General features: G+C 38.9%; 1 protein-coding gene across 3 annotated transcripts in view; it reads right to left on the bottom strand.

The window, feature by feature from the left end:
• Positions 1 to 27479, bottom strand: part of TRPS1 (transcriptional repressor GATA binding 1) — a 206764-nt gene that overhangs the window by 155987 nt on the left and 23298 nt on the right. The window contains exons 2-3 of one of the 3 annotated variants that reach the window (XM_036399848.2): positions 11589 to 11747; positions 7617 to 8545 (exon numbers count right to left, since the gene is read on the bottom strand). In XM_036399848.2, the coding sequence (XP_036255741.1) occupies positions 7617 to 8545; positions 11589 to 11625 (966 nt within the window). In that variant the 5' untranslated portion in view covers positions 11626 to 11747. Of the gene's footprint in view, positions 1 to 7616; positions 8546 to 11588; positions 11758 to 27479 lie in introns of those variants that run through there. The other 2 variants (XM_036399839.2, XM_036399857.2) reach the window with 2 other exon arrangements.

The following is a 27479-nucleotide window of genomic DNA, read 5'->3' as shown; positions in this document are numbered from 1 at the left end:
TTTCTTACCTGGGTTACAGCTTTGGCTAATCAGGAGGTGAAAGGCTCCAGATCCCTTACCAATCTTCTGAGCCATCCAGTCTGCCTTTGCAATTACTCTTAATCTTCTAATCCTAAAATATTTTCTAATGCTCTTGTTTATTCATTTGCTTTGTGCAATATAGCATCCAGAACATTTTAACCATCCCACATTTATGAAGTTCTTCATGTCATGCAGGCCAGAACAGATTCCTGGCTTTCATGCAAGTTTGTGTAACACCACCCAGTTCTCTAACCTCCCCTGTGGAGAATTCACTCCCTCTCACTCTCTTTCTGCATTTTAAACTAGGACAGTCTTCAGAGTATATTCTTAAAACTATTTACTTTGATTAATTTATAGGTACATAAATCTATGTTGCACAAGTGAAGCAAAAACTCGGGGCAAACGCCTGGCTTTCTGGGCTGTTCATACTTACCAAAACAAGAAAGCAAGCTATTGGATCACATTCATTCAAAGTAAGTGCATTCTTCTTGAGATTTATTCTGTTGCCATTGAACCCAACACAGTTTTTGTGTCATTAGAATTTTTTGAGTATTTTTAAAACAAAGACTGTGACAGAACAATAACAGAACTTAAATTAAGATCAGGAGACCAGATGTGCAAAACCAACAAAAGAAAGAAAGAGAAAATCAGGACTTTCATTTGCTAACTAGTGCTACTAGACTAGTATCTAAAGAAGCACCATTCCTTCTATTCTCTGCAGATAAAATTACCAGACAGTTCCTTGGCTACTGTAAACTCACACAGCCTTACAGGCTTAGAGGCAAACTCGCACTCATTTATACCAGAAGAAAACCTAGTTGGTTTCTTTTTTCCCCAGGAACTTTATTTTTTGAGCTCTCATCCTTTCTGTAGGCTATCTTAGCAGTTTATAACTTTAAATATAAGCACTAATTTTACTAGTCTCACCAACTGTTTTTATTAGCCGCTCTTCAAACACTACCAAATACCCCTGCAATAAGGTAAGGAATATCAACACATAACTTCGCTTCGAAGCCTGTGAGTATATATCACATCAGTTGTTCCACAAACTGTCCATCCCAATATTCTAATATGAGTATAGACTACTTCTCACTGCAAGGCAGCTAAAATAGCTTATTTCTGCTACAGAGCAAGGCAATGTTTCCAGGCACTTACTGTGTAAGTGCAGCTGACATGCTGTAAATCACTACCCATCATTCTGAAGAGTAAACGTGCAAATATCTCCATAGAAGTGGTATAAAGAACTTCTACTGCATATAATCGTACAAATCATTGCCTATGAGCTATTGTCAATATAGAAGTTAAATACCTCTTCCATGTGCTTTTTCACATAATATTTGTAAATATGCGTGTATGCAGTTATACATGCATTAAGAAGCAAATATATGTATATGTTGCTCCCAAGCAAATGCATATGGACTTCTTTATATGTGTGATTTACCACCACCAATTTCTCTACCTGCCATCATTTTTTTTCATGTCAGTTGTTTAAAAGAGATGACTGAATCCTGTGCTTCTGAGAAGTGACACTCTCAAGTGTGCAATGCAACCTCCAAGCCTGATCATGATCCAGAAGTAAGATTCAAAATAAATAGGTATGCCCACATGCAGGTGCAACACTCAAAGAGAGCTTGATAGTTTTCAGTTTATCAGCAAAGTGCCCAGGGAGTCTGCAACATGGCTGACATGAAGTGGGCCTTGTGTGACATCCACCTTCATGCAAGTTCCGTCCTAACATATGCTGCAAAAACTAGCATGGCACAATGTACTCAACAAGATCGGGGTACATAATATGCAGCAACAGTTGTTCAGTTTAGTTAATTCTAATTCCTGTATTCTGGACAATTAAGCCAAAATCAGTGAGACAAACAATATAAAATTTGGATCCATTTCTAAGCATGCAAGGAAAAGGAAATTCATTCATATGCATGTTTGCTCACATCAACCACTTATGCACCTGTGTCACCTTCTAGGAAGCCCACTTGATAACAAAGAACTTTAAGGTTTGATTTGCTAATAATACAAAAAAGAAAATGCTGTACTTGTTTATGTCACCAATCTGTAATTCTCACTTCATCACTATGAGTTCCTTTGCCAAAATCACCAAAACTTTATCATGAGAAGCGCTGCTGATTACAACTGTACCCCTAAAAATTCCAACATTTTTTTAGGTCTTACCTTCACAGCTTCATATTCAATCTAACTGTTAATAAAAGCATGGAGGACAAAAAGCAGAACATACAAATAAAATCACTGTTTCTCATTCAGCTGAATCCTAGGTAGACTAGACTTTATACATGTCTAGTTACACATGTCTAAACTGAGAAGAGAAAACATGCCAGATTTGATACACTGAAATCCAGACCACTAAAAACCAATCAGGGCATAACACCATGTAGACATATAGAACTCATGGTGATTTATAAAGGACAGAAGAGGAGGACCTTTACAGACTCTGTGTGGGCACTTCTACCACTTTCTAGGACACTGAGCAGCCTGCTGGCTGAACATCCAGAAATGCTTTCAGTTGCTGTGAAATCTGGGAGCAGTTGCTAGCCTTATTCATTATATATACTTATATAATGTTCATTATATGTATTTAGATACGTAACCAATAGGTCAAGGGAAGTGGTTCTCCCCCTCTACTCTGCTCTCGTGAGACCCCACCTGGTCCATCTGGGGATGGGTATCCAGCTCTGGGGTTCCCAGCATAAGGCAGACATGGACCTACTGGAGTGAGTCCAGAGGAGGCCATGAAGATGATGAGAAGGCTGGAGCACCTTTCCCATGAAGACAGGCTGTTCAGCCTGGAGAAGAGAAGGCTCTAGGGAGAATTTATCGCAACCTTCCGGTACCTAAAAGGGCACAAGAATGCTGAAGAGGAACTTTTTATAAGAGCGTGTAGTGACAGAACAAGGGGTGACAGCTTCAAACTGGAAGTGGATAGGTTTAAAATAAGATATTAGGAAGAAATTCTTCACCAGGAGAACAATTGAGGGACTGGAACAGGTTGCCCAGAGAAAAAATAGATGCTTCACCCAAGATGCCCAATCCCTGGTAGTGTTCAAGGCCACACTGGATGGGGCTCTGAGCAACCTAGCCTACTGGAAGATGTTCCTGCCTATAGCAGGAGGGTTGGAACTAGATTAGGTTTAAGGTCCCTTCCAACCCAAATCATTCTGTGATTCATATATGACAAAGTATTAGGCTGAGTGGTATAAGACAACTCTCACAATATTGGATGTCTAGAACCATAGAAGAAAACAACTGTCAATAATCTCATATTATTCTGTGGAGTAGTAGATAATGCAGTCATTTATTCCTTTTCTTTCTCTCCCCCCCACCAGGTGCACTGAAATGCAATCAACAAACCTAATGATGGCTTTTACCACGCCATGCTTTTTCAGAAATTTGTCTTCTTGTATATCTGTCTAGATCTAAAAACCATGAAACAATCAAAATCAGAGGACTAAATTAAAAAAAAAATTAAATTGTACAGTCACAATCTTTTAAATGTCTGAAGAGAAGAGGAGGTAGATCTGTGCCAATGAGCTCCAGAACCAGGGCCATGCTGAGCAGGAAGCACCTCAAAGGTAGCATACACAATATGAAGCAACCATAAGAACTGCTGATCACTGCAGCCTGTCTTTATTCATGGCTGCATAAATACCCTTCTCCCTTGGGACATGCCATCTGAAACCCTTACCTGAACACAGACATTTCTGTCCTTTCTTTGAGGGACACTATTCTCTTTTAAAACACACCAGGAAATGGGGTCACGCTCCCTTTTATACAATAGCCTAATGGCTTGAACACTTGTTCAGGAAACAGGAAAAGTGGGTTCCTTTCCTTGCTCTGTCAGAGGGGATCCAAGCCTGCTTCTTCACCTTTCTGGGCATGTCCTATGCCTTAGCTATAGGCTGCTATGTGCAAGACAGCACTCTCCAGCCTTCCTGTTGAAGCTGTCCCAATTACTACTCATTAAAAAATTGGGGGTTAGAAACAGACTGCCTGCTCTCTACTTGCCTGCAACTTGCCTGTCTCCAGACGTTAACATACACATTAAAGAGTCATTAGATCAAACAGAGAAGGAGACTTAATCATACAGCAGCAAAGGCAATAGCTTTCAGCATCATAGCTGTTAACTTAGTCACATGAATTTTACTTTAAGTGAAGTCTTTAGATCCAGTATAAAGGCTACTGCTTTATGCACGTCCACAAAGCCTAAAGTTCAATATCCAATATCCTCAAATATCCAGCAAGACAAAGTTGCCTATAGAGATTGATCAATTAGCTAAATGTGAACAAAAAGTAATGGGGGGGTACATCAGCAAAAGAGCCATTGAATTCACTTCAAATATTATTTTGATAAAAGCTACAAAGCTGATTAACACAGTCCCTGGGAATTCAGAGATGTGATAGTGAATGTTTTCTGAAATCTATACTGGCAAGAAAGTTCATCTCCCAGAAACAGCTGAGTGATTTCACCCAATCCTATGGAATTTATTATAACTCAATGAACCAAAAACCTTTGAAGAGAAAAATGGGAACAAAGAGTACAGGAGATTTTCAACAGAAAATAACATTTTCTAAAAAGACAAAGGAATCTTGCTGCATTAAATGTTCATATCAAGTTAAAATCTGCACAATAGGAATGCCAGAAAGACTGGATTATTTACACAGTTCCCAGACAAATTTTCTTTAGGTACTACAAAACACACTCCCAATATTTGAATACCTGTATGTGAAACCATATGTATATCCCCAGTTTTGCTGATTACACCCCCTAAAAGCTCCTTTTGGGGTTGAGAGGGTGTTTTTTGCCTATGGATGAGGTTTAATTTCTGTGATACAAGTCCAAAAACACATTTGATTTCTTTTTCCAAGCCCTCAGCAAATGGACCACATCCCTAGATCTCTACAGATAGGATAGAAGATACTGTATTTTCCTGCACTCAGACATTTTCCCATTGCTTTTTGTTTGCCTTTGTTATGAATGCTAACTATGGGACTCCGTAGCATCCCTCACTACTACCTATCTTCACATACCATCATCTCCAACTGACTATTGTGAGCCAGATCAAAGTCAGTCATCTTCATCCTCTGGCTTCTGTGCCCACTTCCATGACCTGAGACCGTAAATCTATCAATAACTTCCAGCCTAGCTACAACAGAACCATTTGCTAAGTGCAAGGGGATCAATAAATTAGATCCTAAGCCCAGTTCATTACTATTTCAAGTTAATTACAAAGGGATTATTTTCATTTAGCCCAGTACCTATACAAAATAATAGTGTTAACATGAACCAATTATTCTTATTCAGGTTCAGTTCCCTCTCATGTTATACAGGAGTTTGACTGAACTGATTTTAACTGGAGCACCAATCAATATGATCCCTTGTTGTGGTGGGAGATGCCAGCCATTCAGATGCATGAGAAAAAACCCTTCAAAATAGATATAGGAGTAATATAAACATGAGTGGATGCAAAAGGGATTTTCAAATGTTCTTTTACTTTGTTCATGAATCTCACAAAGCTGCTATGAATCTGGAGTGGGGGAGGAGAAAGCACAAAAATATTAATCAGTTACTTATCTTCTGACATGTTCTGGATCAATGCCTGGCGCACGTGCAATTGATGAAGTATGGCATTTGCCACAAAAGCTTATTTAATCTTCCATTCCCAAATTGACTAGGGAAAACTAGCACCCTTAAAAATTAATTTTCTAGGTGCAGGGTTTTTTTCTTTCAAATAAACAGCCAACATTGTATAGGCTGTCTGTTCTATTTTGGAAAATGTTTTTTGTCTGAGAAAAGACTGATCTTAAGTAGATTATCTATGGACTATTTCCTACTGCTTTTTGTCTCCCCTGCAGTATCTTACTGCCAGAGTTTAGTAGACAAGTATAGTCTAGGTTCAGCTGTTTTATTTCTCATTTTATCAGTTCAAACTGAGATAGCTCACACATCTGTTTTATTTCTGAGAGCATTGCAAAGGAAAAGCATCCAGCTAATTCTAATCAAGCATAAACTTTCCTAAAAATAACTAAGGACCTAACGAAACAATTGTTTGGAGGAAATGAAAGTGTGTTTAGAAACTCAAATTCCTCTATACTGTATGTCTGAGCTGTTCCAGTTTGAATGTCTTCCTGACAGCACAGATCAGTTGCTCTAAGATGCTGTCCCTGGAGTCAGCACACTGAAACTATAGCAGGAAATCCAGGTATTAACATCATACTATGTGCTAATTATAAATCATCATTTCACAATCTGACATTATTCACTTCGAACCTCTTTTAACTACATCACGTATTTGCTTTCTAATCAGAGTTTGACAGGACAGAGTGTCTGACATGAGACAGTGATCTTTTAGTAAGAAAGCAGTTCAAAGATTGCAGCTTTTACGCATAGTAACAACCTTAGTTTGATTTGCTGTTCCACAAAGAAATTGTAGAGTTTCTTTAAAAAGAGGAAAAGTTTAAATAATTTGAAAAGCTTCAAGTTCCTGACTTGCTTTCTAGTTTTGGTTTCTTCCTTGATGTTAGACGTTAGCCATCTTAACTTGTCTTGCAAAATTTCTTTCCTATAGCTATGGCTTCTGCAAGCATAATTTCCAACTTTTTACCTTTTTATTTTAACATAGCCTGGAAGTTTTATCTAGTGATTACTACAATGTTTCCATGTACGCAGTCACTTGAAAATGGATGGACATTTGAGCATGTATGGTATGCAAACTTTGTTACTTTGGTTTGATTTTTCTTAAAATCTGAATTTTTGTATCATATAGAATACTGAAATATCCTACTGTATCTCTCCGTTCCAAAAGTCCAAAAATATTTTTTTTAAAGCACCATCATTTTTTTTAAACTAATTACATACTAGATGAAAAGAAACTAACAAAAAGTCCACGAAAAACTTTTGAATTCACACTTTCATGGTAAAAATAAGATTTTTTTTCCCAGCAGTATCTGTAGTTTTTCTCCAACTTCAACTAGATGAGAATGACTGAGGCAATAATCCTTTTCTTACAGGCTTACTAACATGAAGGACAGCATGGATTACTGTTACTTTTTGAAATGTTTTAAATACCCATTGTGTATCCTGTTTTTCTGGCACTAGACAACTTCAGAGCTGCCAAGACTTGTCATTTATTTTATCTTAATAAAGAATCAATAAGCCAAATCTTGACTCCCAGCAGCTGATAATTTAGGATTACATTTTTAATTTCCAGCTGCTGTCTTTTGTCTATCTGGTTGTTATTTTTCATTATTATTTGCTCTTTTCTTTCTGTGACAGTAAATCCTTCAGATATGATTACCAATTCAGCCGTTTGCCTGTTTGCTGAATAAGATCTCTTGCTATTGATTACCATAACGACTAAATCCTACACAGAAATGTCACTGGTCAAAAAGCCAAATACCCATCTATGCTCAGCAGACCTGCAGAAAGCCTGGCTAAAATAGACCAAAATGGTTCTGGAGGCTTAAGCAGGTTAGATGAGATACAGGAATCACGTAGGTAGGACAGGCTTTGCACGATCTGGCTTTGCAGCTGAGAAGGCAGCGAGCAGAAGCGGGGAGGCTGGGAGCATACAAACCTGCACATCGTAAGTCCCATTTAATAGGACAGGCCTCTGGGAATTGATGTCCTGCAGTACCCCTGAAAGCACAGTGCGGTTGACTTTCTGGAAGTCTTTGGAGTGGCTGAATTGCACCATGTTGTGGAGAGCCAAAATTTTAGTGTCGAGCTCAGCATCCTGCCTGGTGCGGTTGTGCAGTCCTAGGTGGTACTTGCGGAAGTGTTTGATGAGATCTGTGGGGTCGTTCCCGTAGTAACCGTACCCACAGATGTTGCATTTGAAGTCCTGAAGCTCTGGAGACAGAGGCGCTGTATCTGGATTATCATTTACCAACAAATCTGCTTTTGATTTGTTCAGCCTTAAACCCCCATCTGAAGGCACTTGTGGGTTTTTTGAGGCCATGGGGACCGGGCTTGAGCCTTGGCCATCGTTTTGACCACTTTGCACTTGCACTGTTTCATCTGAAGCTTTTGGCGACATCTGATGCTCCTCATTTGTCTCTGCTGCATCTCCTGACGGGGTACAGACCACATCTTGGGTGTCATCTGTATCTAATTTTTGAGGAGACTTCAAGGGCTCACAGATTCCCCCAACAGCTGGAGATGAGAAAGCCAGCATATTTCTGTCTGTCACCTCATCATGAGGGAAGGATGGAACATTTCCTCCCTTATTGTGGCTTTCATAATTGAAGCCAGCCTTTTCACTCAGCACTGAGCTTTTCAAGTCCTTTTTAACACTGGAAGATGGCTCTTGGACATGCATGCAAAGTTCCTCCTTGTTACTTAACTCTGCCGCATCACCCTGGTCAGTGTTTTCTTGCATCTGCTCTGCAGAAAATTCTTTTTTCCTTCCAGACTCTTCACTTTCAGTACCTGTAGACTCAAGGGTCTGTACCTCACCTTCACTAGCAACGTTTCTTAGAGGGGGATTCTTTTTCCGGACCATATCTACCACAGAAAAAGAAATAAGAAAGGAAAAAAAAAAAAAAAAAGAGAGAGAAAAAAGAAAAAAAGAAAAAAAAAAGAAAAAAAACCTATAGAATTATTCAAGATATACAAGATATGTAACAGATTATAAACCTGACACTTTTAAAAGTGTTCTGAACTATACGAATCTATTGAGTACATCAGCTTTTCAGAAAATTTTTGTTGAACAGGTTTTTAAGCTATGCAGAAAACTTTTAAAAATTAGCACACTGAGACTAAACTTAACTAAAAAGAGAACTGTAAAGAACCTAAAAAACCACTTCCATGAGAATCAGTGAATTGCAGGTTTCATTAACTTTTGGGATGATAATGGTCTGGCAGGAAGAATTTTAAATTAATACTTCTTTTAAAATAATTTTAAAAAACTAAGGGGAAAAATAAACTTTTGATGTCTAATGTTCATACACAGTTCATTCACATATAACATAGCTTTGCAAAAATAGACCTAAAAGACATAATCTTAAGTAGAACTTAAACAAGTTATTAGGAAGAAAATAGATTTAGGAGAGTAAGTACTTGAGGTTTCAGAGAAAGTATTTTCCTAAGCAGGTATCAGTTTCCATATAGCAAAAGTTCCCCCTCCTACTGCCCATAAACTTCAAACAGGATTATACGGATACTCTAGAGTCTAGCCCCACAGTCCATTATTCATGTAATTAGTTCTATTTGCCAAACAAAGAAAAACTAACTTTATTAGGAAACCCATTGTCAATAAAACTTTACAGGCCTGGATCCAGACATTTGACATCACTGTGCGGCTGAGCCAGGATCTGCCCTGAAAACACCTGGAATCCACATGGATCTCATCAGCCAAACCTTCCAGTCCTCCTTGCAGACATAGCCACTACTGCTAAATCTGCAAGTACACTTCCAGGATCCATTTAAGAAAGCTGAGACAGGACAGCAGTAAGGATCAGAGAGAAAGGGGGAGTCTGCCACAGATGAGTTAGCTGCTTTCTGAACAGGGGGGATTATGGAAGGACAAGCAGACACACTATGCAGGTACTAAGTCAAATTCCTCATCCACTTCACCTTCCCCACTCTATTTAAGAGAAAATATATATATTAAACTCCCCTGCTTTCTCAGCTGTGTGGTTCTGGATTTGATATTCATCACCAGCTGGTTTGATCCATTTGTGTTCACATGCTAACTGTGGGCAGAAGACAGATGTGCCCCAACATTTCTATGCTCTTAATCTCTGCCAATGCTGTATACAAGGATGGATGTTTCTCTTTGCCAAATTGTGTGTGGTCTGGTGGCAGCAGTCTGCAGTACCACACATGAGATGTGAGCCACAGACTCAAGTCTGAGCCCCCCATTCCCAGGCCAGCCCTGGCCCAGCCCTACAGAGGCACTGGAGATAGACATTGCTCTGCCAAGAGAGGACCACCTGGAGACTCCGGGAGCAGCCCTGATGTGCTCCAAATGGTGCTGTATCCAGACCTTTGAAAGCCATGGACGACCTTCTCAAAACAGTACTTTGAGAAGCAAGGCTGGGGACAGAGGTTAAAAATAAAAGAACAGGCATCTGTACATCCTCTTATTTAGATCTGCTCCACATGAAAGGGCACTATATGCTCTGTTGATAAAAACAGACAACTTCTTAGGGGAAATGTTCAACTTGTGTCTTGGGCTGGCTCTGTTGTCTTTGTGGTTGAGCTGATCCACAGGCAGCATGGGCTACAGCAAGGCAGCTTTCACACAGAATGCCAGCTTGTGTTACAGAAATTTTGACACTCCGTGTGGTCTTAATAGGTTTCTTAAATGCCTACTGCAATGTCTTATTGCAGAAGACACGTATGCTTGGGAACCAAATGTCTCCCCTTCAAAATCAACTACACCTACCAGGGGATGTGTGAACTAAATTGGACAATTTTTTCCCCAATAACTTCTGAACCACAAAGTCACTCAGAACTCAGAGAAAAGAAATATTTTCTGCTGTGGTAAGAGAACTATTACAATAGACTCAGCCTACTAAAACAACATGTAAACATATATAATTCAAGGTATAAAGATAGTCATCAGCCTTTCATCAGTCTCACTTCTCTGTGAGACTCCATGAATGCTCTTGGTTAACACACACTAAAGATATCTGTGAGTATCTCTGATAGGTGTTCAGCTAAGTATGTACTTTTCTCCTGGTTACACGTCCCAAACCATTTTTAAAATAACTTCCATTCAAATGCAATTCGTGGCAGATGACAGAGAAAGAAGTCCTGACTGCGCAGTAAAGAAAAATCAGAAATCAAGAAAGTAAACATCATGACTGTTACCTCAGTCAAAATTAAACAAGACTAAATGCAATGTTCTAAAATGTTTTTGTTACAGATATTTTTGGCAGATAAGGAAAGCTTAGAGATTTGCTATCTTCATGACAACTGACAGAGAGAGTCAGAGAAAAGGACAGAAAAAAAGTGCCTTTAAAGAAAAGAAAAGAAAAGAAAAGAAAAATCTAGACTCTCTACAGGCTAACTGGACAGTAGATCTAGCTACTTTAGATCTAATTTTCCCAATACATTTGTGAGTCTGGGTTGTTAATGCAGGGGGAAAAAGGAAACAGGAAAAAGTTCCTACCTAATGGAACTTTTTCATGCAACATTCTACATTTGGAGAAAGAAAGGAAAGAAGAAAGAAGATAACACTGACTTCCTTAAGCTGAATTTAAAAGTATTTTCCCTTCTTTTTTCTTTTAGCTTTTGAAAAATCATCTGTCATTTATTTCATATCCACACAAGGGGACAGTAAGAAAAGACACAAGGATTTTTTTGTTGTCGAAATTCCACCACTATCATTTTTCAGAGACCTATTATGTAAATAAAACTACATTTGCAATACTCCTAAATTGAAGAAACCATCCCTTAGCAAGTCATAAGTTAGATACAGAAAGAATATAGCCACTCTGAAATTATTATCTCTAAGACAAATAACAGATTGCACAATGTTTTATTGTGTGCCAAGAACGTTTTCGGTTAACAATTTCACTTGAAAAAATAGATCACATACTTGTAAAATCATACCCAGCATTGACTTCATAAGGCATGTGGCTTTAGAGTGCTTTTTACAATTATTAATTCTATTAGTCAACTAGCAGGCGGGCTAATGCAATTGTCTTAGAAGATGCACGGAAGACACAGAAGACATTTTGAGAGCTGATCTGTATATCTGCAAAACAAAACAAAAAAAAGGTTTTCCTTCCTAAATTATGCATTCAAAATATGGTGTTCACTTAAAAACATTATTATACCTATTGTACATTCCCATGCATCTATTACTGGACACTATACAAATACAGTCTGCTGTTCTCTATTTCCCTCCAACCTGAGAAATCCCATAGCTCTCTTCTCCTCAGAAGGAGCTCCTGTTCCTGCACGCACATGCACTCACACAAAAAGACAAAATATATCTCAGAGCTAATGTTTACCAAACACAAAGTCTAAAACAACTTTAAAGTAACTGTTGAAAATGAGCTGTAGAAAGAAAGTGTCTTAAAAATTCACATGCATCATCATGGGACTGGCCTAATGGGATAGTTAATGGCATCTAAATAACTCCATCAGCAGTTGGAAGTTAACCTCTGCTGGCTGCCTTGTGTTCCACTTCAAACAAAATTAGTGGTGTTACTTTCATTGTTAGCAGACAACTTCCCACACCTCTCCAGTGCCATTGCAATAGTAAGCACATTTGCTAGGTGCTAGTAAAGAAGCCAAGTGAAGAACAGGCTTTGGGACCTGGCTTTTCAGCACTGAAAATAGTGATCTGCCCATAATAAAAGAATTACTAAGCCTGATGTGAATGAAAGGACTTCTCGAGCTAAGGGAATTTTGGATAAGGCCCAGGTTGCAGCTATATGTACTTTCCCTCAAAAACAGGCAAGGCTACTCTATGTGGTTCATACATCTGCAATTTTCTGTTCAACAATCACTCACATCAGTTTATCCCTGGAAACAAAACTTCTTCTAGATTCAGTTTGTAATTCAGAATAATGAATTACCATAGTGATTACTGAACTTCTTAAAAAAAAAAAATTATGGTAATCAATAGTTTCATACTAGTGGTGAAGATAATGGCTAATTACCTGCTGATCACCAGCTCCCCAGCAGGTCACTGCTGTTGCTCATTACTTTTACTGAATGTGATGGCTTGTCATCAAAGCCTATTGCAACAGAGTGGTTGTTGCCTGGTGCTTGTGCTGCAGGTTTAGGTCAGATCTTAGTCATACACTCTTTTTAACAGAATAATCCATCTAGAAATATGTTTGCATTTTATGAGATGCCACCGACTACTCTTTGTACAAGTAGATTCACAAGCAGACAAAGAGGAAATTGAGTCAAGGGTATATGAAGACTGTGATATTATCAGTCAATACGCTGCAGCAACAAAAAATTAAATGAAAATACACATTTATATTCAACAGGCTCAAGTAGGACATCTTTGTTAAGGGATAGTAAAATTAATACTTTTACACTCATATATATTACACACCCACACAAAGACATATAATGCACATACGGCGCTTGAACATCAATCATTTTCCCAGAATAATGCAGCAAAAAATCATTAACTCTCAGTGTCTCAGCTTAATATATGTGTAATACTTACCTATCTCACAGGAGTGTTGTGAGGCTTAATTAATTAGTGACTGTAAAGCACTTTGTGATCCTCTAATGAAAGGTGCTACATAGCACAAAGTATTATTAAAATCATTAGGACCACAAAAAAGCCCTGTGGAATTCCAGCCTACACTGTCTCTTGGGGTTGGGAGTGATCTTATTATTAAAAAGAGACCATCAGACTAATTTTCATAATTTTTTCAAGATTTTTTCCCCATTTGCTGTTGTGATAGCACGTTAGTAACTAGAAATTTAATCTTTATCATCTTAATAACATACACTCATGTAGTTTGTTACTGCAGGGCTAGAGAAGGGAGCAGTGCTTTTGGCATTCATCTGGCTTTCCCTTTTAAGAAAAAAAAAATTTGAGAGATTGAGAGACATATTTTGACACCTTCCCACACTCCACTCCAGCAGGACAGCCGATCATGTGAGATCGCAGGATACTTGCTATAGCTACATGGGAAAATGATGCTGTGGTTTTAATTTCTCTCCTTTTTAGACTTTTTCTTTCACAAAAGAAAAAAAAAAGAAAGAAAAAAGAGAAGAAAAACAGAAAAAAAAAAAAAAACCAAGACGCAAAACAAAACCCAGTTTATTACACATAATAGACTACAAAGTCTGTCTGCTGTTCTTCATATAAAAACCCCTAAGTGTTCAAAGCACCGGCTTCTATCAAGCACATAAAGTCCTAATCAATGCGGAGCCTCCTCCCTACTCTCCGTACCACAGTCGAGCAGCTGTAAGGCGCACAGGCCAGCGAGCTCCTGTTTTGAGACTGAATTTCTGGGAAAGCGTCTCGGCGGCGGCCCCGTCCCTGGGGAGCCACCGGCACCCAGCCCGCCCTCCTGGGCAGCCGGTCCCGCCGGGCTGGCCCAGACCTGCGCCCAGCACAACCTGAAAGTTAACGAGCTCATTACTACAGCCCACGATTCAAAGACCTGCCATGTTTTCTAATTTAAGTGTTTAAAAAAAAATATTTTAAACCCCTGGAAATAACACTGGAAATTCCAGGTGAAATTGCTGAAATTACTGAAAATTAGATTACATTAGATGCAAACTACCATAGACTCAGACACAGAGATAGAGGACTGGCCAAAGCTGCTGCTCTTCTACCTTCCCTTCTGGACACTGCACAATGAAATGACAGAAAAGAGATGTACAGCTTCACATCCCCACCACCTCTGGCTGGGACACAGAGCAGGAGGCAGTCACACACAAGGCTTCTCTCCCACTTTTGCTCGTGGTTCTCAGAGCAAGCCTGCCGGCAAACAACCAATACATGGTCCTCCCTAACTTTTCTCTGCTGAGAAGGGAAGGAAAGAACAACTCCTTTTATGTAAGGAACCCAAGAGTCAGGCCCTAAACTGTGGGAGGGCAGAATAAGCTTAATGACAAGCAACTGCCTCTTCAACAGGACCACCTCCTTTCTGCTTTGGCATAAGTGTCTTCACACACCATACAGGACAGAAGATGTCACAGCTCTAAGCAACTAACAAGTTAATTCCAAAGGAGTTTTTAATCTATACATGTTTTTCTGCAAGCCCTCAAACTGCATGTCCACTCTTTCCTGCCTGAAATTGCTAAGGTAGAACATGATTCCTTGTATCAGTAAAATTAGGCAGAATCAGACATTGCAATTAGACAAAATGAATCTTTTTGATATTTTATACTCCACATGCTCCACTGAAATTATGATAACTTCATCAATCTAAAAAGTGCAAGAAGAAAACAATATATTAGTAGAAGAAGAACACATCATATTAGTAGAACAGCATTACAGCAAAACACTGTTGTTTTTTCTCCTCCTCTCCTATTCCTTTGCATTTTCAGGCTAAACTCTTCAGTTTAGCTCCTGATCGCCAATTTGTCGAGGGCTGTTTGCAATTTTTTTGCCCTCAAAGTCAACAACAAAGAGACAAGTGAAAAGAGCTGTGGTCTGTTCAAGCTTGCTCCTTCCCATTTACATTTACTTTCCCAACATCGATCGTTCTCAAATCTCTAAATGTGCACTTCTGGGCACCTTAAATCCTGTTCAGCTACAAAGTACCATCACCTTCAAACAACTCTCATCAGGTAAATCTCTTATTAATTCACACTGAATTAATTCACAATGATCTTTTCTATTACCTTATGCTTCAGAGCACAGCACACTTCAGTAATCATCTAGCCACTGGAATAAATCTAACCTTTTCTATGGGTATAAAGCAGACACTTGGTCATTTCAAAAGAGTTTAGGAGTGGCATTTCAAAATAGATTGTTTAAGCCCACTTCCAGGCACTTATTTCATTTTAAGCTCACTCCTGTGGTAACCACACAGACACTTTCAGGAGAAACTGAAGTCAAAAGGTAATGTATCTTAAGAGGTGACATGAAGGAGAATTGTATCCTATCTTGCAACCAAAATGAAGAATTCTAAACCTGCTTTTATTTACATGTCCCTGAGCACAGCAGGTTGCTGTTCTACATTTCTTACTGGCCTGCTGCAGAGAGCTTGTTCCTACCTGCCCTCCACTGCCATCCATCTAGGATGGGAGAGCCCAACAAAGCAGGATTCACTTTGCCCAGACTTCCAATCAAATACCTAAAAGCACTCTGTACACATGACAACTAATTAAAACTCAACAAAGCTTGTGAAACAGGAAAACTAACATCATTGCCATTTTATGGATAAAAGATATTATTTACAGAGAAATTAAAAATTCAAAGTGTTCAAGGCAACATGCAGGCAGAGCTCTTGGCTAGTGACTGAACCTGGGTTCTCTAGATGTCAAGGTCCACATCCCTCTCCTGTATGTATTTCAGTAAAGAAAGCATCAGCCTAGCACTTGGCAAAAGGCCAACATCCCATAATTTAATAAGGTACAAAAGGAGCATCTCATGCAAAAATCTAAGTGCTCCAATTTATCATGACAGTTATGGGATAAGCTGACATTTTATTTGTATGTAAATTAGTCTCCAAAACAGCATTAAAAGGCCGCACTTTCAGAGAATATTATGCCTTTGCTTCTCTGTTCTGCATTTATCTAAACTCAGCTTTGTATATTAAAAGTAGTTTAATTTTTATGTATTGATGCTGCTTTGCATGCTCCCCAATCCACTGTTATTGCACCACGGAGAGAATCCAGCCTGATTTGCTTACTGCAATAAAGTAACTGACTTCTGCCAGGACTGACACCTCCTATGAGAGCCCTGCCTGCCATCCTCTCCAAATCTTCTGGTTATTCTATTAATTATCTGTTGTTACACTTTATAGGATGCAGAACATTCTCTATTAGATGAAACTGGAGGACCATTTAGTCTGGTGTTCTCTTTTGGAGATACCAGATCCTTCAAAGAAAGTTCAACTGCCTTTGAATAGAATCATCGACTTCTGTGAAAAATAAATTGCTCCTAATCCTCAATGCTTAAGACAGCAGCTTACTTTCTGAAGAGTAAGAGGGTTTGTAGGCCTTAATTATATCTCAAAATTTTACTATTTGTTTTTAAAGAAGTCTTATATATCCCCATGTCCAATAAAAGTGACCAGAATCGATGTCAACATTGCAATGATCCTGGTATCAGTGACATCTTATAGCTCTCACTCTACAATTTAAGCCTTAAAAAAAAGAAAAAAAAAAGGAAATATTTTAAGTGTTTAGAGTTTGCTTTTTGTCAATGGAGTCGAGTTTTCCCTTAATCTTGGACCAGCAAGAATCAAAGACCTCCTGGGCTGATGGGGCCTTGGGCACATCTATCACATCTATCACATCTATCACATCCCCACTGTTCATCTGGTCTTAAGGGCAAACAACCACTATCTTGCCAAACTCTTCTAGTAGGTGTGGCAATCTCATATGTTTCAATTTCTTTTCAGCCTGAGAAACCTCAGTGTTCTCTGTAATCCAAATGTCCTTTGAAGACAATGGGAGTTTAGGGTTTGCAGATGACTCAGAACTGAATCTGAGTTGAGTGTACTGGCAAAGCAAGCACAGTGCTACCTTCAGATGAAGAGTGAGGAAAGAAGGTGACCTCCTGGCTCCTAGGCAAGAGCAATCAGGTATGGGTACAAGAAATGACTCATTTGTTCTTTTGCATTAAGAATACAATGGACTGATCCTATTTCCCTTGAAGGTAATGGCAAAAGCCTCACTGACTGAGAAGCAAGTCTGAGATGTGCTGTCCCTTTCTGCCAGGTGAGATCTGTGATATGAGAGGAAGGCATCAGAGTTCCCTTGCCCAAAACCTCAGTCAAATGGAACCATAAATTACTTGGGAGAAGAGGAAAAGATGCAAGGGAGATAGAGGATGGTTTTGGCTAGCATTCCAGAAAAGTTAAAATAATTTTGTTTCCAACTAGAGGCAAAATCCTCCCATTTGAAAAGGGATTGAAATTTCAGAAACTGGGAAGGAGGCAGAAGTCTACAGCCTAGACCTAAAACAGTAATATTAAATCATCACCGGAGAGGGCATTATTGTAGTACTTTTCCAGCCAGACCAGAATCAGGATGAACATGAGTTCGCAAAAATGTCCTTAATTTTTTTTTCTTTTAAAAAAAAATTTGGCAAGATTTTCCAGACACAAGTTACATAGGTAAGAGAGGGCAACCAAGGGCAACCGGAGTTGAGCCCACATACATCAAAGCAGACTCAGGCTTTGGGTACCCATCCAAACTGAGCCTTCAAAGGTTCTGATGTTGCCCTATTGTTTAGCTTGAATCTTGTCTAAGCTTGTTCAGGAGAACCCACATTCTGAAGTATGGAAGAAGGGAAAAAGAACACACATTTTCCAAACTGCGATTGCAAAACAAAACAAAAAAATGTAAATCTACCTGCTGCAGGGTAATACTGGTAAGCGTGGCTAGCTATTGTTGCTCCATGCTTTTCAATTTCCATATATTAGCATTCATTGCCGACATTATTAAATCCAAAGTTATTTGGATGCTTTGATCAGCAAATTGAACCTTGAGTCTATATATGATGTACCTATATTCACATGAAGTTTACAAAACTATTCTATTTCCCTATTTTAACTTTTTTCCCCCCACATGCTGTGAGTTTCCATATATCCCACAGCCATACATTCCAAACACAGGCTATTTTATTTAGTAATTTATTCAAGAATTTAGATAAAAAGAAAAGCAATGGAAATTGTTTGGCAATCTCTATATAAACAGTTCCTATACATTTGGGTTGAATCATCCAGCATTCACTCATCTTGACATACCTGTGACAGATAAAACCTTCATCACCAATATGCCTTCTTGACTTAGAGATCAGGATACAGGGGATCCATATTACTAAATCTCATTTACTGTTTATGGCTATCACAAAAATTAAAATCACATTAAACATAAGCAAGTCAGAATTTTGGCACTGTTTTTCCACTCAGCACAAATAACCCCACTCTCCATTGTGAATGGGGGAGAAACAACAGCAGTGGCAACCACAACAAAAGACTGGATTGTGTGTTCTCTACACAAAACAGAAAGCTGTGCCTATTCAAGAAACCTTGGCCATTTGTCAGAAATTACAGAACTGATGTTGAAGCCCAATATTAGCTCCAGCCAAAGCAGTGGTGAATTACCTTGCCATTCGAATCATCCCTATTAACAAGGAAAGACTCTTGCAGCACGTATCATATGGTCCTCATGCAGACTGAGAAACAGAGCCGCTTTCTTAAAAAAACCCAAAGTAAAATACATTAAAAAAAAGACCAAAGTGAATGCAAATAGATTCACTCTGAGTGGTTTGTCTATTATTTGCCCTTTTTATCTCTTATTTTTCTTTTGAAGCTGAGAAATGAAGAGAAATGCTGATGAGAAAGCTAGTCTTCCAGCGCTTCCACCTTAATCATTTGTTATGAAATGGCTTTAAAATAGTAGCATTTTTCAGAAAGGCGTAAGAATTGAGAACATGCATTCGCTGAGGAGCTTGATCTCTGTTTTACCCATTTCAGTTCTGGTCAGAAAAGGGAGAAGGAGGGCACAGAATAAGAAGACTCCTTGATACTCTGCTGATGTGGCTTTGCAGCAGCTTCGTGAGTGCTGGCAACCCTTTAAAACTGGCAAGGGATGCCAGCGCCAGCCTGCTGACTGCTGGATGAATATATATAGTGCAAATAATGCTGTTCTTGAATCAGTTTTTCCCAAACTCCCACATAAACTTTCCATGGGAAAATCTCATAATGCCTGCATAAGTGATTTTATGAATCTAGCTTTCAGCTTTTGATAGAAGATTTCTTACGCTACTGGCTTTGATTCTTTATTGCACAAAGGGGTGGTGCCAAAAGCCCTCACATTAGCCTGGACCATGCAGACATCAGAAATTTAATTTAAACATCAGTAATCTGCCAGGATCATAAAACACATACAAAAAAAAATTTAATTTTTTTTCCCCTGGTAGGTAAATATGAATTTCAGAAACACGAGTGCGGCATAGGTGGCAGAATCTGCACGCAGCAACATAGAGACAGAAACTAAAACTACCAATGAGAGTAGAAATCTTCAGTCTGAAGAGACGAACAGAATTGAACAGTTGTTTTATTCCTATTGAAGACATATTTTGAAATAAGTAGGGCACTATATTTCTTTTCCAGAAATAATGCACCTGAATGTTTCTTAAAAATATATATATCACTACCTCTCTAAAGGTTACAGAGAGGTACAACCACAGATTACACTAATATTTCCATTCTCAAAAATCCCATGTACGCAAGCCTTACCACATTGCTCCTGTCTTCCTCCTCAGAGCTGCCTTCATGCCACCTCAATTTCCAATTCAGTACCTCACTAGTTTTAAGAAATATCCAGCAATGATGTTGAGCTGATTTGTTGCACTGGGAAGTATCTCACAAAGAGTGAAAGCTTTTGCTGTGTTTTCACTTATAAAGAAAACAACTATTAAAGCAACTTCTGGGTTCACTGGCATTTCGGAGTCTAAAAAAAGACCCAAAACTACTTGCAGAGGCTACAACAGTACCTTCTTTGAAGTAATGTTGCAACTTGTGCAAAGGAATTTGGGATGTACCTGAGATCTGAAGGTGTGGACTACAAATTAACACAGCCAATTAGGTGGAGAAGCTGAGAGTCCAACATGGATGGGGTGAGATAACCACAACTCATAAATAAAAGGACGGGCAAATGTGAGCCAGTTGGCTGAGTACAGATCATGTAATTCTGCTCATCTAGCTGCTGCCCATCAATAATCTGTTGCTGTTTGCTCTCCCCATGACAATCAATCCAAGTTAGGGCTGCTTCTAATTTTCCAGTCTATGAATAGCTGCAGAACATCCACAACTGCTTTTTCAAACAACTCAAGAAATAAATGTTTCATCCACATATCAGCATGCAAATTCTTCCCAAAAGGGGACTGTAACAGTTTCATCTGATAAACAACAAGACATAAGGCTACAAAAGTGAACTTTGTACCATTAACAGTCAGGAGGACCCCACAACTGTGACAATTCTGTAGAGAATGTTTCACAATAGATGTAGTCATCTTTTAGGGATTAGTATTAGCTATAAATTTCTTACCCCCTGAAATCTGGTACAACCGGATTTATACAGCAAAGATGCCTTCCTTTGAAGAAGACAAAGATGAAATCACAGCCAATTAAATTTAAGCATCTCTTAAACAATTCTTTTGTTAAGCAGTATGTATTGAAAGAATAAGAATACATGAGAGAAATTAGAAATTATCTTCATAATTTGGCCGTGGCTTCTCTTCTTGTGAGCAATGAGAACAGCCCAAGATCACAGATAAAAACCTTAATGTCAGAAGACATTCATTTGTACAAGCACTGTATGTAGATAACAAGATGAGCATATATATGCATATATGACCTAAAGAACTCCTTTAGGTCATATATGCAGTAAACCAATATATTTGTAAAGTATGTGAAGTACTTGGGTCTTCTCCAGCATCAAAATCTACTCATTAAACCAAACATAGACTCAAGTTTCTTTTAAAAAAATAACCTTGTTATCACTGAATCCCATATCATCTTGCTAGGCGTTGGCCTATTAATAGAAAAATAATTCTCTTTATGGCTCCCAGAACTAAAGAATCAATTTGATTTCCCATCCTTTTACACCCTAAGTTGTTGAAGCTCTGGATCTCCTTTGAGTATGAAACAAAAATACCCAAGAGCTCCGCTCATAACCCTCACGCTTCATCTGCCCACAGCGGAATCCACAGCAGTTGCCATTTTGCCTGCTCACAAGATGGCACGCTTGTCTCACTCCAGCTGCACAAATAAGTTTGCATTACACTCACAGCACCGGGGATAATTAAAGGTTAGGCACGGAGGTGGCAGCAACACGCTCCCACAGCAGCAAGGGCTCCGGCGGGGCTGCAGGTCTGTCTGCCTGTGCTGGGCTGCCTGAAACACCACCTGGGCAATGACCTGCTGCTTCTCACTTCCCAAACTCTGATGTGGGAAACACTGGGGGCTTGGAAGCTACAAACCCCAGAGGAAAAAAACGTGGCTCCTTAAGCTCAAACTGAACTTTGTCTACATAGAATTCTACTGGCCTCTGAGCTAAAGGGAACTTGAGTAATTCATGAGTACACTGTAATCTGGGCAACAAACACACACTTGATTAGACTCTAAAATTACTGAAAATTACCATCTCCCTTGCGTCCTTCTAACAGCTTGACATATCAATGCCTAATGTCTCATTATGTTTCAATTTGAATCATGACTGTAAATCACTGGAAATACACAAAAAGAATGAGACGTCAGATCTGGGTGAAAAAAATGAGGATGCATGAGAGACTGGACATTAGAAACTTTATGAAAATATTAAAATCAGCAACTGAAACATCCTATAAACTGAGAAATGGCAAGTCCACTGGAGGTAGTGGAATAAAGACCCCATGCTACACTCATCACAGGTAGAGTTAAAAGTTGTTCCAATTTAAAGAAATATCCTTTTTTCTTTTTTTCCTTTCTTTAAAGACCTATGTGGGCAATAGGAACATAAGAATATCATTGTAACTGTTGATTTCATTCACATTCACTATAAAAGATCTATCAAAACAGAAGAGATACCACCTTTTATTTCAACTGCAGAAAGAATGCATAGTCAGGGACTTCTGTTTACATGGCAGGTAAGTACACACATTTAATTGTGCACACAGGCCCTTCAAGTTAACCTGTGTCCTTTATACAGGTAACCAGTTGCTAATAATTTTTTGCAGATCCCTGAATTCTGCTCTGAGTTCACAACATCACAAGAAAATTTGATCTTTGAACCCAGCAAAATGAAATACATTTTAGGCTGTACTGGAACAGGCATGTGACCACTGTAACTGGGGTTCAAGAAGTGAGGAAGTGTCAATGGTTTAGGCATCAAGATGAGCAAAAGGCAGACCATATGCAAGCTCACACTGCCATAGCAATGCTGTGCAAGATGGAAACAGTGAAGCCACATGAAAGCATCAGACACTTCTCACTGCCAGTTAAACTGCTTCCTGTAATTATAAATATACAAAGGTTAAAGTAAGAAAATTATTGCAATGCACTGATAGAAAACGAATTCTCAAATACTCAAAAGATTCATCAACAACAGTCTATCAGCATAAGATACTGTGGCAACAGTCAGCATTTCTGAAGCAGACAGCCTGGCACTTTATTTGCTTAGCTACATGAGAAAAATCCAACATCAGATCGTGGGTGCATCCCAACTGTGGGATACTCTTCTGCAGCTCCCAGCTCCAAATGCTCACTCTGGCAACATCCCGACTGCGCGTCAGAAAATCTGCTTTGGCACCGTTCTCCTCAGCATTTTGGACTCCATCAGTAGAAACTCAAGCGAACAGACAAAACGCAACATGCACCATCCAGATTAGAACTGCAGAGTCTGGTCTGCAGGAGACAATCAGCAACTGCTCAGCACTGGCTTATGCTTCCTACAAGCACTCCACCTTTCAGCAATACTGAAGGGACACTTTTTGTTCTAGTTTATAAAGACATTTTTTTCATTATTATTTCTTTTTTTTTTGGCTCCCTAAATAGAATAGTAGATGATTAAAATAAGAGAGGCAGACCTATGGTTAGGCAAGTAAACATGGTCTCATAATTTCCTTTGTGTCCGTAGAAAATCAACATTATACACTAATCACTCCCACTCCTCAACAGCCATATCACAGCTATGTTTACACTGTTTTTGTAACATTCATCAAGAAGTGAGCCTGGCCTTGAGGCCAAATGACAAAGCAGAGACTGAAACTCTTCTACACTCTTCTCAAGTCACTTCCTTTCATTTGAACTAGTCCATCAGGGTCTAAAAGTCTTATTTCAAACAGCTGCATCACAGATGAGCTAACAAGACAAATACTCAAGTGTTTATACAGAAAATACTAAGGAAACTGAATGATAACAAAGGTTTTATGATACTTTCAATATAGAGAAGTACTGAGATATACAGAAAACTACTGAAAATTGTATTGAATGTGGGAATGAAAAGTAATAGGGAAGAGTGCGATCTCTGTGAAATAACAATCCTTCACACTTTATTAACAGTGATTGAAGAAGGAAAAAAATAAAGAAAACAACACAGTAGTAGACAACAAATATAAACCAGCCCAAATCACACTTTAAAAGGCATTATGTCTCAGGCAAAAATTTGAGCATAAATAGGTAAGTATAGGTAAGTATTGATGTCACAGATGATACTGCATTAAGAAAGCCATTTTAAAATGTTCAAGAAAGGTTAATTTTAATGAAAATTAATGAAGATATGGAAGATGTGGCTCTTTATGAACATGTGAAGTGAAGCTCATTTAGACTAGAAAAACAATTGCTAGCAGCAGGTAAACATTAGGGAGGGAAAAGCTTAGGATCCAGTTGGCATAAGAACAAATAGACTAGCCATGATTAACTTTGGGCTGAAAATGAGAAGGAAGGGTTTTAACTGACAAAGCAGTGAGGCTATGAAACATCCTTCTACCAGACGCTGTGAAGGCAGAAAAACTCTACCTAATTTTAGGATAAAGGTGGGTCACTTCATAAAAAGGATTACATACTGTGGTTGATGTTCAAAGAGCTACCCATTGCTCACAATTCCCACAGAACTTCAGGACAACATACACAAATCCATTTTTCAGGGTATTCACAGCCTTACCACTATTCCTTAAGAATGTACATGCCAAGGGCACTGTTTCCTCAAAAGCAGTTGGGGCAAAAGTTAATTCTTTCTCTCTATCATTTTTGTTTATATATTTTTATTTTCATAGTGACCTTCTGCATCCCCTTTAAGGCCAATAGCTTTAAAAACATACTATCTTCTGCATTCAAACTAAATACAAGATATGTATTACTTACTTGGGCAGCAGGAATTAACTGTAACACTATAAACCTTTTGTGAAAAAAGCCATCCTTTCTATCTCCTGCCTTACCAGTCACTTGTATGTCTGACTGTGCCATATTTCAAGCAGGCATTGTACATTCTTTTTGTATTTTGAAGCCAGTTTAGAAATTAAAAATGCAATGAGAAGGCAATTCTCAAGCCCTCTATATAGATTTCACAAAAGACACACCCAGAGTTGCCAGCACTGGTTTGCCAGAAGAATCTAACACAGCTACATTTAAAAGTGGGGAAAAAATATGGGTAAAGTTATTTTCAGCAAATTGTGCACAAAGTCTGAGTAGGACAGCAGTCTACAGACAGAATCTGTAGAGATCTGATAGAAATTGATAGATCAAGTTCAGGCATTTTGAGACTACACCTTGCTGGTCATCCAAAAAAAAAAAGCTTTTTTTAAATTCTGTTTTGTAACACAAACCATTAAAAGTCAGCATGTTACAGTTTTCAACTGAACTTAATCTCTTTGGATGAAACTAAACAGGTAATGGGTGATGTCTGCTGCTCTCTCTACTGAAGAAAATAAACCTTTTGCTCCAATTCAAAGGGGAAAGAATATTACCTGTCTCCCTGCTCCTTCTTGAAACTATCACATCACTCTAGATTGCTGCAACACACATAATCCACAATGCCAAAACCGAGATGGCTACACAGAGAAACCTGATGTGGTCAAACTGACCAATGCAACTCTTAGAATTCCTAAAAAGCTTTTTATGGGGTTCATTTGGGCCTGACCAACCTTCACGTATTATTTTGGTTTAGCTGTGTAAATACCAGGCCATTTGTTCCAAGCTTCTTCTTCTTCTACACTAGCACAATATATTACTACTGTTTTTTTTCTTTCTGCTGCACTCAAATGCATTTAAACATGTACTTATTTATTTATTTGTTTGTTTGTTTATTTATTTATTTGCAGTACGTACTGTCTGCTAGAACAAGGGCTCTTGGATAATCATTGATTTGGCATTCCCTTCCAGCATTTTGTTTCTGCCTGACATAATACATGATGGTCTTTTTGCCCTTTAAATATAGTGACTTTTTGCTTCTGCTCGTGACAAAATGCAAATACTTAAGATTTCCACCACCAAGCACACAGAGGAGAAAGTAACTCTGACAAAGTTCAAAGGAAACTTGGTTACATTTCTAATCAGGAGCAGAGCTGTCACTGAGTCAAGGGCAGGGTGCCACGGGCAGATCCAGGATCCAGGATCCAGAATCCAAATGTGCAATTTTATGATGGGTTAAGCCCTACTGGACCTGAAGGGACGCTGCCCAGCCCTTCACCACTGTCTGTGGGCTCAGGCCCTGCCCTCTCCCTGTACCCACACTGGCCAAAAATGCCCTGCTCACACCCCAGGGCTGGCAGGGGGCCAGTCAGAGTGTGCCTTTCAGAGGAACTCAGGCTTGGATTAAAGAAGCTCACTTCTCCTGTGGATAGCCCAGCTCCCATCTCCTTCTCTGCCTTTGCAAACTCAACCAGCACTGGAACCATGTCTAGGAACAAGCCAGGAAAGGGTCACAACACCTGAAAAACCTCCAAACCAAAGCAATACCTACTCCCCACCCAGAAGGACAACAGAGCACAACAGAGCAGGTGACCATACTATAGGTCCTGGGGCAGGTGCCACACTCCTGGCCTGGCTGATGGCTTCTGCACACTTGCAGCCCACCTTGCCAGCACACAGGGAATACAAAGTCATCCCTGACAGAGCAGAGGAACAAAAATAAGACAGGCCTTGAAGGAACTATGAAAATGTCTCTTTTGAAGAAGAGAGGGGGAAAAGAAGATTTCAGGAGAAAATAATCTTTATACAGCAGGAAATACAAGTGCTGTCTTCAGAAAAGTAAAAGCATTATTGCAAGCAAACTGATTCATTAAGATACATACAGAGGAGGATTATAATGCTCTCCTTGTCATTAAAATGCTTTGAAACTATAGTTCTGTCAGCTACGCTACTGATACTCAGATTTTATATCACCCAGCAGAAGCTATGCTCTAGCTAGAATGTGGTGCACTGTGTTACACAGGAGTTCACACTAGAAAAGCAGTTACTAGTTCACAATGACTATAAACATGTTTAAAATGCACAAAAAACTAACCATACCATACAGAAACCAGATGGAAGGGTGATGAACTGGTCCAAAGAGGTAAATTCCTCTTCTATCCAGGAACCTCCTTTGCTAAGTGAGAATCCTATCTTTGGCTTATTTTTCTACCAAATAAAAAGACTGCTTAAGTGCTGGAAGTCTAATCAATTTTTGTTTCCTTATGTCCACATATGAATGCTAAAGAAGAGCACTATTACAAATAAACTATCCATTTATATTTACCTTTTTACCTGGTAGAAAGGAGTTTTATTTCAGTGAAACTAAGGTCTGGCATATTTTGATGACTTTATGTAAGCCCTTATTAAATATAGCAAAATTCAGGCTCCAAAACCCGGTGGAATTGGCACAATCAAATTTCTATGTGATTTATCAGCTTCACTGTCACAGCAACCAACTTGGTGCATTTCTCTGCTTGGTTCTCTCTGTAAGCTGTCAGGAGAAGTCACTCCATCAAACAGAAATGTAACACTATTTTTATTGCTTATCTTTTTTGCCTTGGGTTACATCAGTAAGTCATCTCCCTCTGTCAACTTGACAAGAGTCTTTTTCGTGTTGACCTTAAAAGGACACAGCTGTGACAACTTTGGTTTGGGTTGGTTTTTTTTTGGTTTTTTTTGTCAGGTTGTTATTTTTCTGATAATAGTTCTCAGCTAAATACTTGTTACTGATAGTCTGGATCTTCATCTGGCACTGTTTTCTACCCCATGAGCAGACTGAGCACAAAGCATTGTACACTCAGCCCCACAGTATCTTCCAGCCCTTATCTCAAGAGGCACTGGAGAAGTTGGAGGTAGATACTATTCCAGCAAAGCCATGATTAATTACA

This window comes from Molothrus ater, chromosome 1 (genome assembly GCF_012460135.2).
Source record: "Molothrus ater isolate BHLD 08-10-18 breed brown headed cowbird chromosome 1, BPBGC_Mater_1.1, whole genome shotgun sequence".
Taxonomy (NCBI): Eukaryota; Metazoa; Chordata; class Aves; order Passeriformes; family Icteridae; genus Molothrus; species Molothrus ater.
The sequence above is the reverse complement of the archived record's forward strand: the minus strand, read 5'-3'. Positions and strand labels throughout refer to the sequence as shown.